Source organism: Sorex fumeus, unplaced genomic scaffold, assembly GCF_029834395.1.
Source record: "Sorex fumeus unplaced genomic scaffold, SorFum_2.1 ptg000094l, whole genome shotgun sequence".
Lineage (NCBI taxonomy): Eukaryota > Metazoa > Chordata > Mammalia > Eulipotyphla > Soricidae > Sorex > Sorex fumeus.
Window position 1 is genome coordinate 20,183,000 of NW_026606151.1, and position 20,161 is coordinate 20,203,160.

The following is a 20,161-nucleotide window of genomic DNA, read 5'->3' on the forward strand; positions in this document are numbered from 1 at the left end:
CCCTGGAGATATCTCTGTAAACCCAGACTACAATCCTTAGGCCTTAGTTTTTCCTAAGGGTCCTTGATTCAGTTAGTGTTTTAGAGTCATGTGAGAGTTTGTTCCATGACTGTGCTCTGAATTTATGCTCTTATTACACTTTTATGGTTCTTAAGCCAAGGTAGTTTACAGCTTACCCTTGGTCCATCCAAGTTCCTTGGCGTGACCCCTTTGTGGGGTGTTAGGAGTTAAGGGCAACTGAGGCTTAAGTCGAGTAAAAATGACAGATGCCCAGAGGTAAATATTATTCTGAGTCAATTAACTACCATGTTACAAAAGCATAGCATTAACTCTTTTCCTATGTCTATACAAAAAGGACATTGCAGTAAAATAAGCTATGCAAAGGACATAAATTAAAGAGAAAATCAATATTTCACTTACAAAAACAAAATCCAGAGCCCTCAGAAATTGTGATCAACAGGTTAAAGGGTCTGATTTAGAGATATTTGTGATTAACAGATAGGGGAAGAAGAGCAGAAAGGAAAGGATATAAATAAACACAGAGGATTGGGAGTGCCCACTGGAAATGGGTGTACCTTTGGGAGCACTATGTTGGGAGCAACTCAATAAACCTAAGTTTTCTGAGGGAGAAGAAAGGACAAAGCAATGTAGTTTCACTTTGGAGTTTAATTCAGTCAGAGTGACTTTCTTTATTGAGGACTCAGGAAGTGTCAGCGGCCTGGTGACTGTCAGAAATAAGGACTGTCTGCTGTGTGTATAGGTAGTAAAAATTCAGATCATTGTTTGTGGTAGGGTAAGAAGCATGTTTCTGGTATGCTGTGTATGTGTGTGGGAGGGTGGGGTGGGGGAATGGGTGGGTATTTGTGTGTTTGTGAAGTGCAAATAAGTTTGTAGGAACTGTGAGTCAGTGACCTGTGTTTGAGTGTGTGTGTGTGTGTGTGTGTGTGTGTGTGTAAGTTTGTGGGGGTGTGACTGTCTGCATGTCTTACAAAGGTCAAAGTTTTCTGGATTTTGCTTTCTTAGTTTCCCTTCTATCTGTTTTCTCACTCACCAGACTCAAGCTGTATCTCAGCAGATCCAGTATCTGAGGTGAGTAAGGCCTGTGGAGACTGACCCACACACGGGCAGGACCACTGGAACCCATGAAAATGGGTGAGCGATGACTCTTAAGTCCGGACTGCTTTGAATAAGGCTGAACATCTTTTTCTTTAAGCTGCCTTCAGTAAATAGCCTAATTCCTCCATATAATAAAAGAGTCAGTCTTCCTCTTCCCACAGGTCTCAGACCCAGCTAGTCTTTGATATGTAAACCCCAGGTGCTCTTGGCACCTGAAAGCTCTTGCTTTGCATTTTTTTCACCAGGAGGCTGAAACTAGCTGGCTTGGAGACATAAGGAAACAATGTTTGCCTTAATGCCTCAATGTTCTTCCAGTAACTTCTTTTTTGATGGTGGCACTGTATTGAGTCCTTTAGAGATGTGTACAGTAGGATGGTAAGTAAGAGGAGATGTCAGGAAGTTCTACCTTTGTCCCAGGATCTGAGCGAATTCGGGTCCTCCATGAAAAATAATTTCTCTCGCATTCCTTGTCTCAGTGTCTCTGACTGAACAAATATTCTCAAATCAGTGCAGTCATAATTTTTCTCGAGGCAACCTCCAATCATCTGTGTATTCGCTAAAGGACCACAGCACTGTATCTTCCATGCTGCCAGTGTTCGGTTGTCTCTGCCACTTCCCCTACCCTGTGGAAGCTGATGGCGATGGGCAGGTGAAGGAAGGAACTGAGATCCAGGATGGTTGGTGTCAGTTGTAGTTTATTCCAATATCATCTCCATTCTTCTCTGATTCTCCTCCTGCTTCTTCCTCCCCTATGCTTCTTTATTCTTCTTCTGCCTCCCCCAGCCCACTCTTGTAGCCTAGTTAAATCCCAAAGCATGAGGAGTTGGGGCTTACACATAGGTGTGGTCATACAATCACAGAGATAAAGTCCTTCCCTCAGGTGAAGCTTCTTCTGGGACAGATTCTCATCCAGCAAGACTGAAATTCAAATTATGAGTGTGCTTCTCCTTGCCTTAGTCCAACAAACACACTTTCATAACATTAGTCATTTTGTATGGATACAGTAAGAGATACATTAAGCTTATAGAATTGCTCTCCTGGGACTCTCTGCTATAGATCTCAAACTACAGTGCTCAGGCCAGATTAGTCTTACCTAACCCTAGCAGCGTCCTAATCTCACCATTACTTTTTGGATCATGACAGCATTTGTCCATGACCATGCTCTTAACTTCTATATTTAAGTATTGTGGTGCTTTGGCCTAGCCCATTTCGATGCCAGAGTAGCTCACAGCTTGCCCTGGGTCCATTCAGTCCTTCGTGAAGACCCTGCTTTTTGGGTGCTAGGAACTAAGGGCAACTGAGCCTTAAGTCAAGAAAGCAGATGCCTGGTCTTCACGCCCTACCGAGGCCATGAATTGCCCCCCACGAGTGCCTCTCCGGTATGGCCATGGCACCAGAGGCACATGGAACTAATCCAGAGCCTGACAGCTTGTGGCAGAAAAGTGAATGGACTATGCATTAAACTACAGCACCATGCCTCCCCTGGAGGGAAAGGGTGTCTCTCCCTTCCGCCACCTTCCCACCCTGGGCAGCAAGGTGACCACCGCCTCAGAGCTTATTGGAAAGCCAGGTATGAGCTGGCAGTAACAGAGCAACTGCAGCCTCACGGGATGGGGGGGCATAACCGGATCGTCCTTCACACCCTAACAAGGCCACGAGTTGCCCTCCACAAGTGGCTCTCTGGCGCGGTCATAGCACCAGACGCACAGAAACCAATCTCGTAATTATCTGGCTCTTGGCAGAAATCCCTCCAGACTTAATTAGTAAAACATCAGAAATCCAAAATCACGTGGCCACTATTGCGACCCCGCAATATCATATGGTTTTCATAACCAGCAATAGAAAACAAATTATTTCACAATGCCTTTTCAGCAGTTCTGTTTGTTGGGGGAAATTCTAAACAATAATGGTGCATCTTTTGTAGAAATAATGAATGTAATCAAAATATAGAGAGAGTTAAGTAGAAATCATCTGCCTCACAGGCATTGGGAAGGGTGGGAGGGGGGTATATTGGGGTTCTTGGTGGTGAAAAATAATTACTGATGAAGGGAAGGTGTTTGATCACTGCATGACAGAGACTTAAACCTGAAAGCTTTGTAACTTTTCCCACTGTGATTCAATAAATAAATATAACAAAAAAATTTAAAAATAAAATAAATTTATAGATTAAAAAAAAGAAAGCAGTTGCCCGGGAGTGAATATTATTAGGACTCAATTAACTCCCAAATTACAAAGCATAATATTAACTGTCTTCCTGTGTCTATACAAAAAGGACATTGCTTTAAAGTAAACTATGCAAAAGGACATAAGGAGAGTAGAAAGGCAATATTTAACTTACAATACAAGTCCAGTGTCCTTAGAAGGATATGACCTTACAGGTTAACAGAGTCTGATTAGGGGGAAAGGGTAATAGACCGGTTGGGGAAGAGAGCACAGAGAAGTTACAGATAAGCACACAAAGGAATGGGAGTGACTCAGGAGTACTGTGATAGGTGTGACCCGATAAATTTATGCTCCCTGTGGCAAGGGAGAAAGGAAAAACCAATGTTATCCTGTATTGAGCCCTTTAGAGGTGTGTGCAATAGGATGGTAAGTAAAAGGAGATGTCAGGAAGCTCTACCTTTGTCACCGGATCTGAGTGAATCCTGGCCCTCCATGAAAAATAATTTCTCTTGCATTCTTTGTCTTGGAGCTTCTGACTGAATGAATATTTGCACAGCATCAGTGAAGACATAATTTTTCTCAAGGCAACCTCCAAACATCTAATTGCAGTTTAGTTATGAAGAAACCAGCCCAGTATCTCCTTGCTTCCTGAAACTCAGCTGTTGCACCCATAAACCAAATCAGGCTGGCACCAGATAATCTAGTCATGAGCCACAATCCAGAGTTGCATGTCCTTCTCTCCTGGAAGGGAGCATAACACGACGCACACCATAACCATGCTGCCAGACCCCACTCCAGGGTGTTTCACAAGGGGCACCCCGAGGGGGATGGGTGAGACCCCTCCCCGACCCAAGGGACCCAGATCAAGCCCCAGAAAACCTCCAGACTGCCACCATGCTTACAGCTGTTCTCTACATGTTTGGGGCAAGCCTAAGTCGCAAGTGAACGTATTCCTGGACCTCATACTCATACCACATATACTCCAAGAGTACTGCACCACATTTGATGGGGTTTAAAGTAGGAGGCAACCAATTTTACAGGGAAATATTTTTTTCACAAATAGATAGATAAGCACACAAGGCTCAAGCTTTAACATATTAGTGATCTCCTATAGAAGGACTTAATGGCCCCTGGGTGAAACACAACAATTTTCACACTCTTTCCTCTAAGGAAACTTTATATAGCATTTCCAGCGGTTTTTCATAATAAACTACAGCACTATATATAGCATTTTTTGTAGCATTTCCAGCGGTTTTTTGTAACAGACAGTATTAAATAAATAATTTTGGATCTGCTTTGGGGCGGGGGTTGGAGTTCAGGATGGAAACACCTGAAATATTGTGTTGGGAAAGTATAATGGTAGTGAGATTGGTGTTCAAACACTAAATGTAATCAAATATTGTTGGGGAAAAAATTTAAAAAAGAAAAGAAAAATGGAGAATGAAAAAAAAACTAACAAAGAAATCAACCCAATACTGATTTAGTGACTTTTCACAGAATGGGAGCCGCACCCTCCCAGTACGAAAGTTTGTGTGAGAAACATGGAGAGCAGCTCCACCTGTTCTGTGAAGATGATGGTCAGCTCATCTGCAGGCTCTGTAAGCAGTCACCAGAGCACAAAGGACATGACACTGCTCCCCTTGAAGATGCACGCCAACATTACAGGGTGAGTGTAGTGGCCAGAAAGCCTCCTAAAGACCTCATCTGCAGTTGCTCTGAAAACTGTTTTCCTTATTTGTTGTTACTGTGTCTGGCATATCGAATACTCTCGGTAGCTTGCCGGGCTCTCCGAGAGGGGCGGAGGAATCGAACTCGGGTCGGCCATGTTGGCCGCGTGTAAGGCGAACGCCCTACCCGCTGTGCTATCGCTGACAGAAATTATTTTCATTGTAGTATATGCTTCAGATGTGCTCTGTCACTCTCTGCAAAAGTGACTTGTCACTGCAACCTCTGCTGAACTCCATCTGGCGCCATCCACTGATCAACTCCCTCCTCTCTCTCCTCAAGGCTTCCCTCTTTGGTCAGACTCCAAGTGCTGGTGTTTCCTTTCCCTTGTTCTTTTTTTTATATTGAATTTATAAGTGAGCTCATCTGGGAGTTGTATTTCTCTTTCTGATTTATTTTGTTTACAGTTACTCTGCAACTCTAGCAAAGTTGTCACAAATGTGAATATTTTATCTTTTCAATTTTTCAGCTTTATTACTGAGTAGGATCCTATTATGTCATTATGCCATTTCCTCCTTATAAACCATTTTATCACTGGGCACTTGTGTTGTTTTCTTATCTTGGTTATTTTAAGTAGCAATATAATGAACATAGATGTGGCTCTATCTTTTGAGTTAGGACTTCATATTCTTTGAATAGATACCTAGAATGAATTCTAGATCATATTTTATGCATAGGTCTTAGTTGGCAAAGAGACCGTTTTCAGAACCTTCATAATGATTTTCACACGGACCAGACCAGTTTCCACTCCTACAAAAATGTATAAGTGCTTCATGTTGTACAGAAAATCACCAAAATTATTTTTTCTGGTGTATGTGATATAAACTTCCTTATAGTACTGAGTGGTTTTTCATTGAAATACTGAGTTTCATTTTTCAGCCACATGTTAAGTGATAATGAGCATTTCTTATGCCAGTTAACAGTCTTCATGTTTTCTTTAGAGTAACTGACATTTTGGGACCAGAGAGATAGTACAAGAAGAAAGGCATTTGCCTTTCCAACTTTCGTTCAAATTCCAAACACCTTAGATGATTCTCCAAGTATCACCAGAAGTGATTCCTGAACACAGAGTCAGAAGAAAACCCCCTGAGCACTTATGAGTGTCCTGTACAAAAAAAGAGAGAAATAGAGAAAGAAAGACAGAGAGAGATAGAGAGAGCTGTATTCACTTCTTTTGCTCTTTTGTTGTTGTTCTTGGTAGTGGTATTTGAAATAATTTTTTTAAAATTTCTTTACAAACCTCATTTATTGACCTCATTTTTTTTTTTGCATTTTGGGTCACACGCGACGATGGACGGGGTTACTCCTGGCTTTGCACTCAGGAATTATTCCTGGGAACCATATGGGATGCTGGGAATCGAACCTGGGTCAGCCGCATGAAAGGCAAATGTCCTACCCACTGTACTATCGCTCCAACCCCATTAACCTGTTGATAGATATGAGGTACAAATCGTTTCTGCCTGTATATAGGATAACTTCTTGTGTCACTGATATTTTCTGTAAAAGTTTCTCTTTAATTCTATGTACTCCCAAATAATATTTGCTTGTTTTCTTTGTTTTCCCAGTTATTGAAATCAACTCTTCAAAGTTATTGCTGAAGCCATGTTAGAATATTTTTGTGCACTTTTTTCTTTGTATTTTATGGCTTTAAGACTTATGTCTAAGTTTTTAGTAAATTTTCATCTGATTTTTGCGCATGGTTTGAGAAGCAGTCATTTCTGGTTTTTGTAAATGGATATCCAGTTTCCCCATCATTATTTTGTGAAGAGATTTTTCTTTCTCCATTTTACATGTTTGTATTATTCCTTATCACAAGTGACCAGATATGTATGGCCTTATTTCTGGATTCTTGGTTTTATTCCATTTATGTGTATGGGGTTGGAATGATAGCACAGCAGGTAGGGCATTTGTCTTGCACGTGGCCAACCCGGATTCGATTCTTCCATCCCTCTCAGAGAGCCTGGCAAGCTACCGAGAATATCCTGCCTGCATGGCAGAGCCTGGCAAGCTACCCACAGCATATTCGAAATGCCCAAAACAGTAACAAGTCTCACAATGGAGATGTTACTGGTGCCCGTTTGAGTAAAATCAATGAACAACAGGAGGACAGTGCTACAGTGCTATGTGTGTGTATATCATGTGTCTGGCTTTTTTGTTCCAATAGTGTATCATCTTAATCACCCTGTTAATATAGTATTGTTTTAGGTGGGGAACACATATTTTCTATCTTATCTTTCCTTAAAATTCTTTTGGCTAGTCAGGATCTTTTGTGATTCCTACCAATTTCAGTTTTTATTTTCTACCTTTGAAAAACGCAATTGGAATTTTAAAAGAGATTGCATAAAATCTTTGAATTATTTTAAGCAAGATGGCCAGTTTAACAATGTTATTTTCTCTATAAATACCAGCTGTAATTTCTGTGACCCCTAAAGAATTCTTTTTTTTTTTCTTTTTGGGTCACACCCAGCGATGCACAGGGGTTACTCCTGGCTCGTTGCACTCAGGAATTACTCTTGACGGTGCTCGGGGGCCTTATGGGGTGCTGGGAATCGAATCCGTGTCAGCTGCATGCAATGCATATGCCCTACCCACCATGCTATCGCTCCAGCCTGTAAAGAATTCTTTTATAGCTTGTTCAAAAACTGGTTGCAAGGCTATAAATTCCCTAAACTCTTGCCTGTCCGTGAAGCTCTGTATGATTTTTTCTAATCTGAATGATAATCTAGTTTGATACAGTACTCTTGGGAAAGTTTTCATGTCATTGAATTTTTGTATTAAATCTATCCATTCTCTTGGCTCTTTTGAAAAATCTGTTGTAAATCTTATGAGCCTACCTTTGTATGGAAGTTCCTGTTTTAATCTTTCTCTATGGTAAAGTATAAAAAGACTATCGGGGAAATAGAAAAGAAGGTGCAAATACACAGCATTTCAAATACAAAGCAGTAAAAATACACAGTCCAGAATTACCAAAAAGATTTTGCTTATGTATTCAATACTGATTTGGAGAACTGTGACAATGAGAGGTAAAACACAAAGGAAAAGTTAAAGATAAACTTTAACTAAATTAGGGATGCTAGCATGAACAGTAAGTGTCTCTGGGGAGAGGAAAATGGACAATTCACTGATGAAGTCTAAAACAGTTAAGGTTAATATCTAACACTTGGCACCATGCCCATGCCAAAGTGTGTGTGGAGGGAAAGATGTGAAAATACAGGAGGAGAATTTAGGCTTTGAACCTTGATAACAGTTGAGAGTATTAATCATAACTCAGAGGAGGACTGAGAATGTAATGTTTTTTGTTGGTTAACTAAGGACAAATATTGACATGAGACCATTCTACCTCAAAATAATTTATTCATCAATTTCTAAAATTCATATTACAGGGTAAGGGTATATTTAAATAAATACTTAGAGAGGTTGTTAACTATTAGAAATGAATGTCTGTGAATAGAGTAAGTCCAATGAAAGGTATAGATTCACAAAAATTTAAAGGCTTGTGTGAAGGCTGACTTGAACTGTGACGGAATAAAGGAGTGGATAGAGTCTTGCTACCTCATTCTTCAATCTTATACAAAATCGAGGAATATGTTGTCCCTTTGGAGAAGTTACTTACGCCCGTACAAAGAATTGATTTCAACAACACAGAAATAATTAGCTAAAAATCTCACTAATTTTACAGATTGCCAAGGGGATCAACTGTGTTATTGGATTGATAACTGTCCACATGCTTTATCTCCACATGTAAGGCCTCAACAGATACTCAATGTTATTCGAATTGTCTGAAGGGCTATGATTTTCATCAGATTTGTGAAGAGTTATCTAATATCATAAAATTTCATTACATCAATTTTCCTCTAGAAACAGCTCCAGAAAGCAGTGACAAAACTGGAGGACACAAGATCAAGATATATGCTGTTAAAGCTAGACAGAACACAGAAAATAAATAATTGGGAGGTAAGAATTTATGTAATCAAACTATATTACATCAGCTTGTCTAGTATTAGGTAATACTCAGTAAAAGCACTATAAGGGTTTGTTGCTCAATAAATGACCTAGATTGTCAAAAGTAATCTAATAAGTATCATTTCCCTTTACTCTTTTAACTATATACATCTATTGTAATTTTACTGCAAATATTTTAACCTTTTAATAGTAATTATTTAGAATTCCCAATGTAGGAGCTGGGGAAGCATAAATATTACAGCCGACCTAGGAAGATCCTTGAAGGGGTTCAGATTCTCAAAGTTTGAAAGTATATTCTTGTCTTGAAGCCTCAAGTGTACCAGTTTGGTTCATTTACCACACTGCAGTATCTGACATTCAAGCTTTCAAGCTTCAGAGACCAACTAGTTGTAGAAGCTTAGAAAGAGATTCATTCTGATGAGTTGCATTGAACTTAACTTAATGAAGCTGTTAAAGTGGAGGACTGGATCTACCATAAGAGCATATAAAAGACAACCACAGAATATGGGTCTCTAGGTCAGTAATTAACCAGACTGCATACTAAAGGAAACAGATTTCTTTATGGATATATTGATATATATTGATACATAGCACATTAGTCTGAAGTACTATCACACAGATCCTATCACACAGACCCGTGAGCCATCTTGTTTATTTCATAGGGTCTTAAACCCCTGACCTTATCTTTTATTTGTAAATATCAAATATGATCTCTCAAGGGCTGGAGCGATAGCCTAGCGGGTAGGGTGTTTGCCTTGCACGCAGCCAACATGGCCAAATTGAGTTCTATTCCTCCACCCTTCTCCTAGAGCCGGGCAAGCTACTGAGAGTATTTTGCCCTCACGGCAAAGATTAGCAAGCTACCCGTGACGTATTTGATATGCCAAACACAGTAACAAGTCTCACAATGTTACTTGGCCCGCTCTAATAAATCGATGAACAACGGGAGGACCGTTACTGGGATCCCTCAAAAGATAGCCCTTTGCTTTCAATTCTGGGCTCTTGAGTGGTGGGAAGATCTTCACAAGAAAGAGAAAGAAAGAAAGAAAGAAAGAAAGAAAGAAAGAAAGAAAGAAAGAAAGGAGGAAAGAAAGCCCTTGAAACCCTTCATGAATACAAAGATTTAAGCTACAACTATCTACCACATCAAGATAAATAAGTGACTCTTTTATTGATTTCACAGAAATTAGAACAATGACTGAAATAAGAAAGCTAAAGTGGAAGTTAAAATTCTAGTCCCCACTCTCACCAAATAAAACCTGTGTCCTACAGGATAGATTATTTAGTTTCTGTCATTTTCACACATTAGGTCAATTAACTAAACCCTGGGTTGGTATTTCTAGTATTTATGATCAGAATCTGCCAACTGGGCCTCTCCCAGGTAAGACTCATGAACTTACCAGGGTGGTCATCTTTACTCCAGTTGTGATGTCTCAGTTATGAACTTCAATAAGATTCAAGAAGAAACTTCAGAAGTCTCTTGAACTGAGAGTTTACCTGAAACAGAGGAAAACATCCTTAAATAAAAATGAAAAGTTTTATTTGTTCTTATGATCATGTTTTATTTACCTTGGCCAAGCTGTATTTTGCACTTTTTTCATACTCCTTACACCAGCTTCTTGAAGAGGAATTTAAACAGATAACTATAATTAATTATGACGTCTTCTACCTTTGAATGTCTTTCTCCCAGGAATAACTCTAGTGCAGGAAACATGGAACACTCTTCAGGCTTTGTCACCCTGAGAAACCGTGTGTGTGTGTGTGTGTGTGTGTGTGTGTGTGTGTGTGTGTGTGTGTGTGCATAATATAAAAAGCCACTATTCTTATTTTTGAATGGACAGTTTTGTCGCAGTTTAATTTTGTACACACTCGTGCAACCTTTGCCTCCATCCACATGTAAAACTCACCATCCAAAATAAAACTCTCTTCCTACTGAACTATAATTCCTCATTATTTCTTTCCTCTATTTTCTGATATTCTCTGTCTTTATGAATATGACTTATCTCAAAAGTAGAGTCTATAATACCGTCTCCCTGTTTCTGACTTCACTCTGCTCACTGCCTAGTTAACTCTTCCCAGTTGTACCATGTAACAGATGAACCTTCCTTTTTACTACTGAGTATGTTTCAATAGTTTCTGTGTGACTCATATTGTGTATGGATGTACCCATTAATGGCCATTTGGTCTGTATGCACTTTCTGAGCCCTTTTTTCCTTGAAGGTGAAAATTAAGCATGAGAAAGAAAGAATCCATTCTGAATTTAAAAGTCTTCACAACTTTCTGAACCAGGAGGAGGAATTTTATATGTGTAGGCTAGAGAAAGAACAAGAGCAGAAGCTGAGCAGACTGCAGAACAATGTAGCTCATCTGGAAAACAAACTGCAGGAACTGAAAAACGGCATCCTGGAACTGGACAAGAAATGTCAGGGCTCAGCACAGCATTTGCTGCAGGTGAGTCTGAACACTTTGAGGAAACAGAGGAGATATCTTATTCCCATGCAAGTTAGAGCAGAATGTGAGCAATACGGAAGATTAGCAAGGCCTACTTCCTCAGTTCAGACTCCTTCTCCCTTTAACTCACCTTGTTCAGCATAACACCAGGTTTCATCTTTTTTTTATAGTTGAGTAGTATCTCATTGTATGTGCACACTAATTTCTTTAACCACTGAGGTGTTCTTGGGTATTTGGAATGATTCAAGACCTTGGCCATTGTCTATAGCACTATAATAAACACAGAAAAGCAAGTATTTTTAAAAATTAATGTAGTTGTGCTATACATTAGCAGTTGTGTTTGGAATGTTTTCGAAAACTGGAAACTCTGGGTTATATGTAACCTCAATTCTTAACTTTTAATGATCTCCTCTGAAATTGTGAGCCTGTGGTCCCTTTTAATTTCAAAGCAAGGAAGCCCAGTGTATATCACAAAAGACACTGTTGTTTCACCTTTCCCCCATTTTATGTTTTCATTATCTGCTGCTTCCAAGTAGGGTTTCTTTCCCTTTTAAAAAAGATCGGGGTCGGGGGTATGGTGCCACCAGCAGGTCAATCTGTACCTGTGAGGCTAGTGCACCAGCAGTCTGATGGCACCTTCAAACTTCCAGATACCCCAAAACTGCTGCTGTGCATTTGGCCAGAGCCCAAAAACTTGGGACCAAGTTTACCAAGAAAGTAAACTGCCAAAAGTTAGGTATGTTGGAGACACACCCACGAACCAACTCCAGCTCAGCTATATAATTGGAGGCATGGCCTCTCTGGTTCCTGACCAAATTGCTTAACGGCTATGATCCCAGAGATTCAGAAACAAATCTTGAAACCAATGGCTTTTGGCAGAAATGCGTCCAGTCCCTGCAGTAGGTTACAGGCTCTGGGCCACCCCAGGTGGGAATAGGTTTTGTGCCTTGGCCTGTTACCCCTGGCGACCCAGTGGCCACCATCCTCCAGAGTTACTGGACAGTCAGGTTTGGGCCCACAGTGACGAGACACATGGGGCCTCACGGGATGGGGGTGGAGCCAGCCCTTTCCTCCCTGTCCCAACGAGACCCAGGGTTGCTGCCCACAAACGGCCTCTCTGGCTCCTGATCAAACTACTTAACGGCCATGATCCCAGAGACTCAGAAACAAATCTCAAAACCCAGCAGCTTTTGGCAGAAATGCGTCTGGACTGTGCAGTAGGTTACTGTCACTGAGCCACCACAGGGGGGGAAGGGTGCTGTCCCTCCACCTGCTCCCCCTTGGAGGCTCGGTGGCTGCCATCCAACAAAGGCTATTGGACAGTCAGGTTTGGGCCCACAGTGACAAGACACACTGGGCCTCACAAGATGGGAGTGGAGCCAGCCTTTCCCTCCCATCCCAACAAGACCCCAAGTTGCCGCCAAAGAATGGCCTTTCTGGCTCTTGTCACAGCCGTTAACGGTGATGATCCCAGAGACTCAGAAACAAATTGCAGAACCCAGCGGCTTTTGGCAGAAATGCGTCCAATCCCTGCAGTAGGTTAAAGGCACTGGGCTACCTTAGGTGAAAATAGGTTTTGTGCCTTGACCTGTTCCCCCTGGCAACCCAGTGGCCACCAACCTCCAGAGGCCATTGGACAGTCAGGTTTTGACCCACAGTAACAAGACACACGTAGCCTCACGGGATAGGGGTGAAGCTGGTCCTTTCTTCCCCACCCCAACGAGACCCTGAGTTGCCACCCAGGAACGGCCTTTCTGGCTCCTGATCAAGCTGCTTAACGGCCATGACCCAAGAGACTCAGGAACAAATCTCGGAACCCAGCATGTTTTGACAGAAATCTCTCCAGATTTAGATCTTGGCTTTGATTATGAGAGTCAGTCCTCAGAATGGGAAAGTTCTCAGGTATAATTTCTTTGTTTTTATTTTTTGGGTTTTTTTTTTTTGTGAAGCAAGGTAGTTTTCACTGAAACTTACTAGAAAAATGTGAGAGGAGAGAAAGAGAATAAATGTGTTGAAGAGAGAACATGGAAGCAAAGAAAAAATAGAGACAATAAGCAACATGTGTTCAATGTGTTCAAGGTAGAACATGGCCTTGATGAGCAAGAGAAAGCTATAATTTCTTGAAACACTTGTTCCTCATTCTCACTTTCCTTTTCCTCAAAGACTCTTTTATTGTTTTTTCTGTTTGTTTGGGGGCCACAATTGGCAGTTCTCAGAGCTTCCTTCTGTCTGTGTTTTCAGGGATCACGCCTGGCATGCCAGGGATCCAACCAGGGTAGGTGGTGTGCAAGGCAAACACTATCACTCCAGCCCCATGAAGGTCTCCTTGAATTTGATTGTTGTTCCTGTTAAAATTATCCCACAGTGCTCTGATATCCCATTCATAATTTTTATTCTGTTTTTCTTGTTCTACTAAATTGATGTTTCCTAACTCTTATTTTCTTATTTGATTTGTTCCTTGGCATTTGTCACTCAGTTGCTGGAACCTTCCAGTGAATTCTTAAGTTCACTTACTTCAGTTCAGTTCCCTCCCTGTCTGTCTAACACTTTATTTTGCTTTGTTGGAGACCTTTTCTGCTGTTTCCCTTAATTCATTAAACTTTACAATTGTCACTTTGAAGTTCTCAACTCAGAAAACGAGCATATAAACTTATGGTTGCTTGGGAATTTTCTGGACTTTTGTCTTCACTCATTAATCCGAGTGGGCTTCCTCCTCTTCTTTATTGTATCTCCTGGGCTCTTAGAGTTAGGGGTGAGGTTCTGTTTTTGAGCAGGTAGAATAGCAAACCTAAGTTTCATTCATGTCCACCATTACTCAGGGAAACTGTGGGGCTACGTTTGTGTTGTAACAAGCCACTGCCAAGATTTGGCTGTAGTCAACAGCAATGCCTCTTGCCCTTCACCATTCCAGTGCCTCATCCTGATCCTATTGTCTCAGTTTTTTGAGTTTAGGCTTTTGTACACATCTGAACCAAGCTTCCTTATTTTTTGCTTCAAATGCGCTCTGAGTCTGACTGAATCCTTGCATCAGATGCACAATGTGTATGTGTGTGCGCGTGCGCGCGCACGTGTGTGTGTGTGTGTGTGTGTGTGTGTGTGTGTGGCGAGGGTGAGGGTGGTGAGGGATTGGTGGTGTGGATGTGGTCTTTGTAATCATCTCACACAGGCAACTGACATGTCTGAATACCTCCTAAACCCAGAATGTTGGTGGGTGTCCTATCTGCCTGGGGCCACAGCTGTATGCCCCACTACAAATATTGGCCTGAGACCCTGTCATGCTCAGATTCACTAATTTTTTCCCCTGACCCTGATTGGATCAACTTCTCCCACTTCCATCCTTGGGCCACATATCTTGAGCTCATTACTGTCCTGGATGGAATGGAAACTTGCCCAGAGCTATTTGCTGGTTACTTCTATGTGTGCCTTTGTGGATTACACATAGAATCTTCTGTTCATGTCTGTGTTTCGTTATGTTTTACATTCTTTCTGGTTCACAGGGCCTGCTCCATCTTAACTCCATTGATTCTTGTATTTTTTTTAAGTTCTGTAAAAGAACTAGAGGTTAAGCCATAGTTTAGGATTATAGTATGACTGGTCCATCATCATGTGGCACCTGCTATCAACACCTAAGCATCTCAGTCACAGGGACTCTGCATGGACTCAGAACTCAGACCCTTTATGGTGAGCAGTGTCCTGTATGGACTCACTTTAAGGAAATCACATCATTGAAAGCAAGCTGTTGCCCTAGGCATCCTTCTGATCCCTTTCCCAACAGCCAGAGGCTGATATGTTTTCAAACAGCAAAGCTCACCACAACCTCAGTGAGGAAATCAGCAGAGTTTGATAAACAAGTAGTCATGTGCATCCCCAAGGGACTCAGGATGGAATTATCCTATTAGAAGTCCATCACTGTCTATGTTAGGGGTTCAGTGGTGTGCCTCAACAGGAATGAATTTACCCTTGTATGTGTGAGACCTTGACTCCATTCCCGCCCTTGGGATCCCTTATCTTGCTTCCTGGAAGGAGTGTTTATAGAGAACTGCATATAGAGAACTGAATACCATGAAGGTCAGATATTCCTGCACTCACCTTTGGTCTTTGTTTCTCTACAGGATATAAAAAACACCTTGAGCAGGTGAGTGTCCATGCCAACAGAATGGGCAGGGAAGGATCATGGGCACAGAGACATGAAGGGAAGGAGCCACTGAAGAAACCTCTTTTTTGCTATTTATTCTAGGGTCTCAGATACCAATCTGGAAACACCGGAAGATGTTTCTTTGGAGCTGCATACTGTGTGCAATGTCTCTGAGCTTAACTTTACCCTGAAAAAAATGTTAAAGCACTTTCAAGGTATGTTGATTTAAGAATTCCAGTTAATATTTTATTTAACTCCCAATGTCATGTGAGAAAGATAGATGATTATTATGGAATGTGCTGCAAGTGATGTAAGGACCTTAACCCAGTAACACATTTATTGATGCCAAAGCTGAGTTTTGTCTTTCTATAGTTCTCTTTAATCATTGTTTTCTATGTTTCTCTAATCTCTTATAAAACCCCACAGTTCTAGAAAAAGTTTTTAAAAATTGGGAGCTATTAAATGAAACACAAGCTAAGAACCAGAGAGAAAGCTCACTGGGCTGAGAGCATGCCTCATGTTCAGAATGTCCCGGTAGTGCCAGCACTGAAGGGAAGACAGCCTGGCATCCTGGAGCCTTGCCCTAATCCGCTGGTCCAGTTGGCCTGGAGTGACCGGGCCCCCTGCACCAGCTTGGAGTTCCTCCCGCAAAATTCTGCTTTAACACTGGTCTACACTTTTCATGTGTATGATTTTAATGTTGTTGAATTTTACAGCTGTTAATATTATGATGCTGCTCAAGCAAATCGATGAACAATGGGAGGACAGTGACAGTGACAGTGAATATTATGATTTAAAACTTCTATTTCTGAATATTTAAATTATTTTTCATTACTGTCAAGGATTTGTCTCTAAGCTTGGAGGTCAAGAGAGAAATTTGTATGGTACAATTTGTTTTATTTTTTAGTATATTTGTTTATTTGGGTTTTTAAAGAATAAATTATAGTGGTGGAACAATAGTTCAGCAGGTAAGGTATTTGCCTTGCATGCAACCAACCCTGGTTCAATTCCCAGAATCCCATATAGTACCTTGACCACTACCAGGAATGATTCCTAAGTGCAGAGCCAGAAAAAACCCTGAGCATTGCAAGGTGTGACCCCAAAAGCAAAACAATTAAAATTAAAATATAAATAAATAAATTATAAAGAGACACCTGACTGTGTCTTTGACTAATCCCAAACTTTATGTTCAGTGATAACTCCTGTGGTGCTCACAAAATCATATGACGTACAGGGAACCGAATCTGGGGCAGCCCAATTGGAGAGAAGCACCCTCGTCACTATTGTATCTCTCTGGCATATTTCAATTTTTTAACTTTCTTCACATTGACACTTTGGATTTTTCCCAATCGTTTAGGCAATATCAACTAAAATCTAACTCATTTGTGAGTCAAACTCATGATAAGAACTGGCTAGAGGGATTTAATTAAGGGATTATTTATAAAGATGAGAAGTAAGGTAGAGAACAAGGAATATCCAGCACCCAAGGCAGGAATGGGTAGGCAGCCATCATTGCCTGGGCCTCAAGTGGCAGGTGGAGGGCACTGTGAGGATGGGGAGTGTGATGGGGAGCGGAATGCAGAGCCTGCCAGTCAGCATGGGAGGGCAATGTCTACTTCACACTGCTACTCAGTTGCTTTGTGCCCCAGGGCCTTCTCCTCTGCTTCCCATTCGTTGAATTAAACAGAGAGAGATAGGGAAGAGGTCCCAGGTGATGTGTCCATAGTGGTCAGTCTTTCAGGGAGAGAGCCAGATGGGAAAAGTGATAAAGACCAGCAAGGATTTGTTCCTTCAAATGTTCAAAGGAACACTGAACACCCAGCACAGGAAGTATTTCTGCAGAGGGGATTGAAGTTACTGGGAAATCAGTCCAAATCCTTGTACTACTTAACTTGGTAACCCAGTGAGTGGTTGATTCTTTTTGAGTGCTTCTAAGAATGATTAACATTCTAGGGGGCAGAGCCATAATACAGTGGGTTGAGCCTTTGTCTTCATGAGGCAGATTCGGGTTTGATCGTCAGCACTCCATTTTGTCCCCTGAGCACCACCAAGAGAAATTCCTCAGTGCAGATCCGGGAGTCACCCCTGAGCATTGCCAGGTGTGGCCACCAAAAAAAATAAAACAAAACATACTATTGATATATTGAATTTTGAAATTTGTATTATATAATCGGTATAAATATATATCCATATTCCTGTTTTTTCCATTTTTTAAATGATCATTTCATTTTCATATATATATTGCCCCTAGATTTATTACATTTTACTAATTTTATGGAATACTGTTATCTAATATAAGAAAATAGAGTAAGCTCTAAAATCCATGGAACTAGAATGTTTTTTGTGACCTGGGTGATAGACATGAGATTAGAATGGGGGTTTTTTTGATCTGAGAAAATTCTACATCTTTAATTACAATATATCATATTAGTTGTCTATTTTTCTTTCTGATACAGATTTTGTAGTCATTAAAGATGGAATAGTCTTATTTATGCTTCAATATTCCACGATTTTTCAAGAAGAAAATGGGCTTTGGAAATGACAGAATCCATGTAAATTCTGGTTAACTCTATTCCACGTCTTTATAAGATAGCAGTAAGGATGGTGGTAATAATATTCCTAGAAACTCTTAGATACTTACTGTTAATCAGATATTTTAATAAATAATTATTTTGTTTGCTTTTTGGGTCACACCCAGTGACGCACAGGGGTTACTCCTGGTTCAGGCACTCAGGTATTACTCCTGGTGGCGCTGGGGGACCAGATGGGATGCTGGGAATCAAACCCCGGTTTGGCCACGTGCAAGGCAAATGCCCTACCCGCTGTGCTATCACTCCAGCCCCTAATGAATAATATTCTTTAGTTCACTCAATCTTCCCCATTCTCTGTGAATGTCACAGAGATGACTATGGCCAGCAAACTATAGACTCAAAAAATGATTCTTAAATAATTAGAAGAGAATTTACGTTTGAATTAGGCTACCTTTAATTTTAAAAAAGACTATCAAAACAGGTCAGGAGAGATACTGACATGGTAGTGGATTTGGACTTAAACATTGAATGCCAAAAACTGTCATCAATAGTTTGGTAAATTGCAACAAATAAATAAAAAGTATTTTTCCCTTAAAAAACAAGTCTGGTGGAACAATGGTGGAGGGTAGAGCACCCATCAGTCCACCAGGAGTGATCCATAAGCCCAGAGCCTGGAGGAAGCCCTGAATACCACTGAGTGTGACCTCCAAACAATAACAACACAAAGCAAATAAGAGCAAGTCTTTTGGAGATGGATCATAGTACAGTAGATGAAGTAATGGCCTTCCCCATCACCAAATCTCCAGCACCCCAAATCCAGGAGTGATTCCTAAGCACAGAGACAGTAGTAAGCCCTGAGCACTGCTTTTTTGGTGTGGCCGCCTCTCAAAAACAATTTTAAAAATAAAATCTATTTTTTTTCAGACAATATGACTCTGAATCCAGATACCACTTATCAAAAATTACATCAGTTTGACAATCAGAATAAAGTGGATTACTGTGGGTTCTTCCTGAAGTCTCAAACTTCTGGAGGATTTCGTGTCTTACCCTGTATCCTGGGATGTGAGCGCTTCACCTCAGGAAGACATTACTTTGAAGTGGATGTGCGAGAAGGAACTGAGTGGGGTGTAGGAGTTTGTCTGGAAAATGTACCAAGAGACATTGACACAGGACGAGAGCCTCAGTCTGGATTCTGGGCCATCAGACTGAGAAAGAACAAAGATAACTTAGCCCTTACTTCTCCCCCAACTGCCCTTCCTCTGAGGGACCAGCCTGAAGTTGTAGGTATTATTCTAGACTGTGAGGCTGGGCTCATATCTTTCTACAATGCCACTACTGGTTCCCACATCTACACTTTCCCAAAAGCCTCATTTTCTCATGCTCTCAGACCTTATTTTGAGGCTTATCCATTTTTTTCTTTGTCCCAAACTTCCTCAAGTAAGTAGAAAAAAGAAAAGTCACCTTCTAGTTAAACCAGCTTAGGAAGTACTTGGTAAATCAAAAAAATTGAACCTTATTTCTTTCTGGCTATTTCTCCATACCTAGACTATTACCTCAATATTTATGATGCATAAAAACTGTGTTCAAGTAATGTATATTCAGGCAGTAACACAAAAGATAATGAGTCTGCTATTAGTCTATATGATAGAATAATATATCTATTATAGTGCAGATAATGTGTCTGCTCTATAGTGAAGTAATGCAAGATAAAGTGATTGCATTGCATGTTTTGCAGAAAGTGTATCCTCTCCTGCCCTCTCTGTGATTTCAGATCTTTAATTTCCAAGACACCCTGACAGGCCAGTGAGCAGGATGACAGGAGCTCAGAAGGTTCGGGTTCTCTCTGTTTGGTACCACATGAACTGACAGGGAGGGAATAAGGAAAGCTGAAATTATACCAGCAAAAGAATGAAAAGGGCTGTGACTCTTTTGACCATTGGTGAATAATCTGAGCTGCAGCCCTAACTGAGAGAATATGTGCAGACAGTAACCAACTTAGAGGGTCCTGCCCATTGAAGGGTGAGGGAAATGTCACAACTGACTTAGAGTGAGATGCTTCACATAGAGACAGGTCCAG

The 20,161-nt window shown here is 40.9% G+C and overlaps 1 protein-coding gene across 1 annotated transcript in view; it reads left to right on the plus strand.

The window, feature by feature from the left end:
* Positions 1–20,161, plus strand: part of LOC130040143 (E3 ubiquitin-protein ligase TRIM38-like) — a 118,609-nt gene that overhangs the window by 47,697 nt on the left and 50,751 nt on the right. The window contains exons 2-6 of the mRNA XM_056132159.1: positions 8,863–8,958; positions 11,188–11,418; positions 15,531–15,553; positions 15,656–15,768; positions 19,009–19,521. Coding sequence (XP_055988134.1) covers positions 8,863–8,958; positions 11,188–11,418; positions 15,531–15,553; positions 15,656–15,768; positions 19,009–19,521 — 976 coding nt within the window. The remainder of the gene's footprint in view (positions 1–8,862; positions 8,959–11,187; positions 11,419–15,530; positions 15,554–15,655; positions 15,769–19,008; positions 19,522–20,161) is intronic.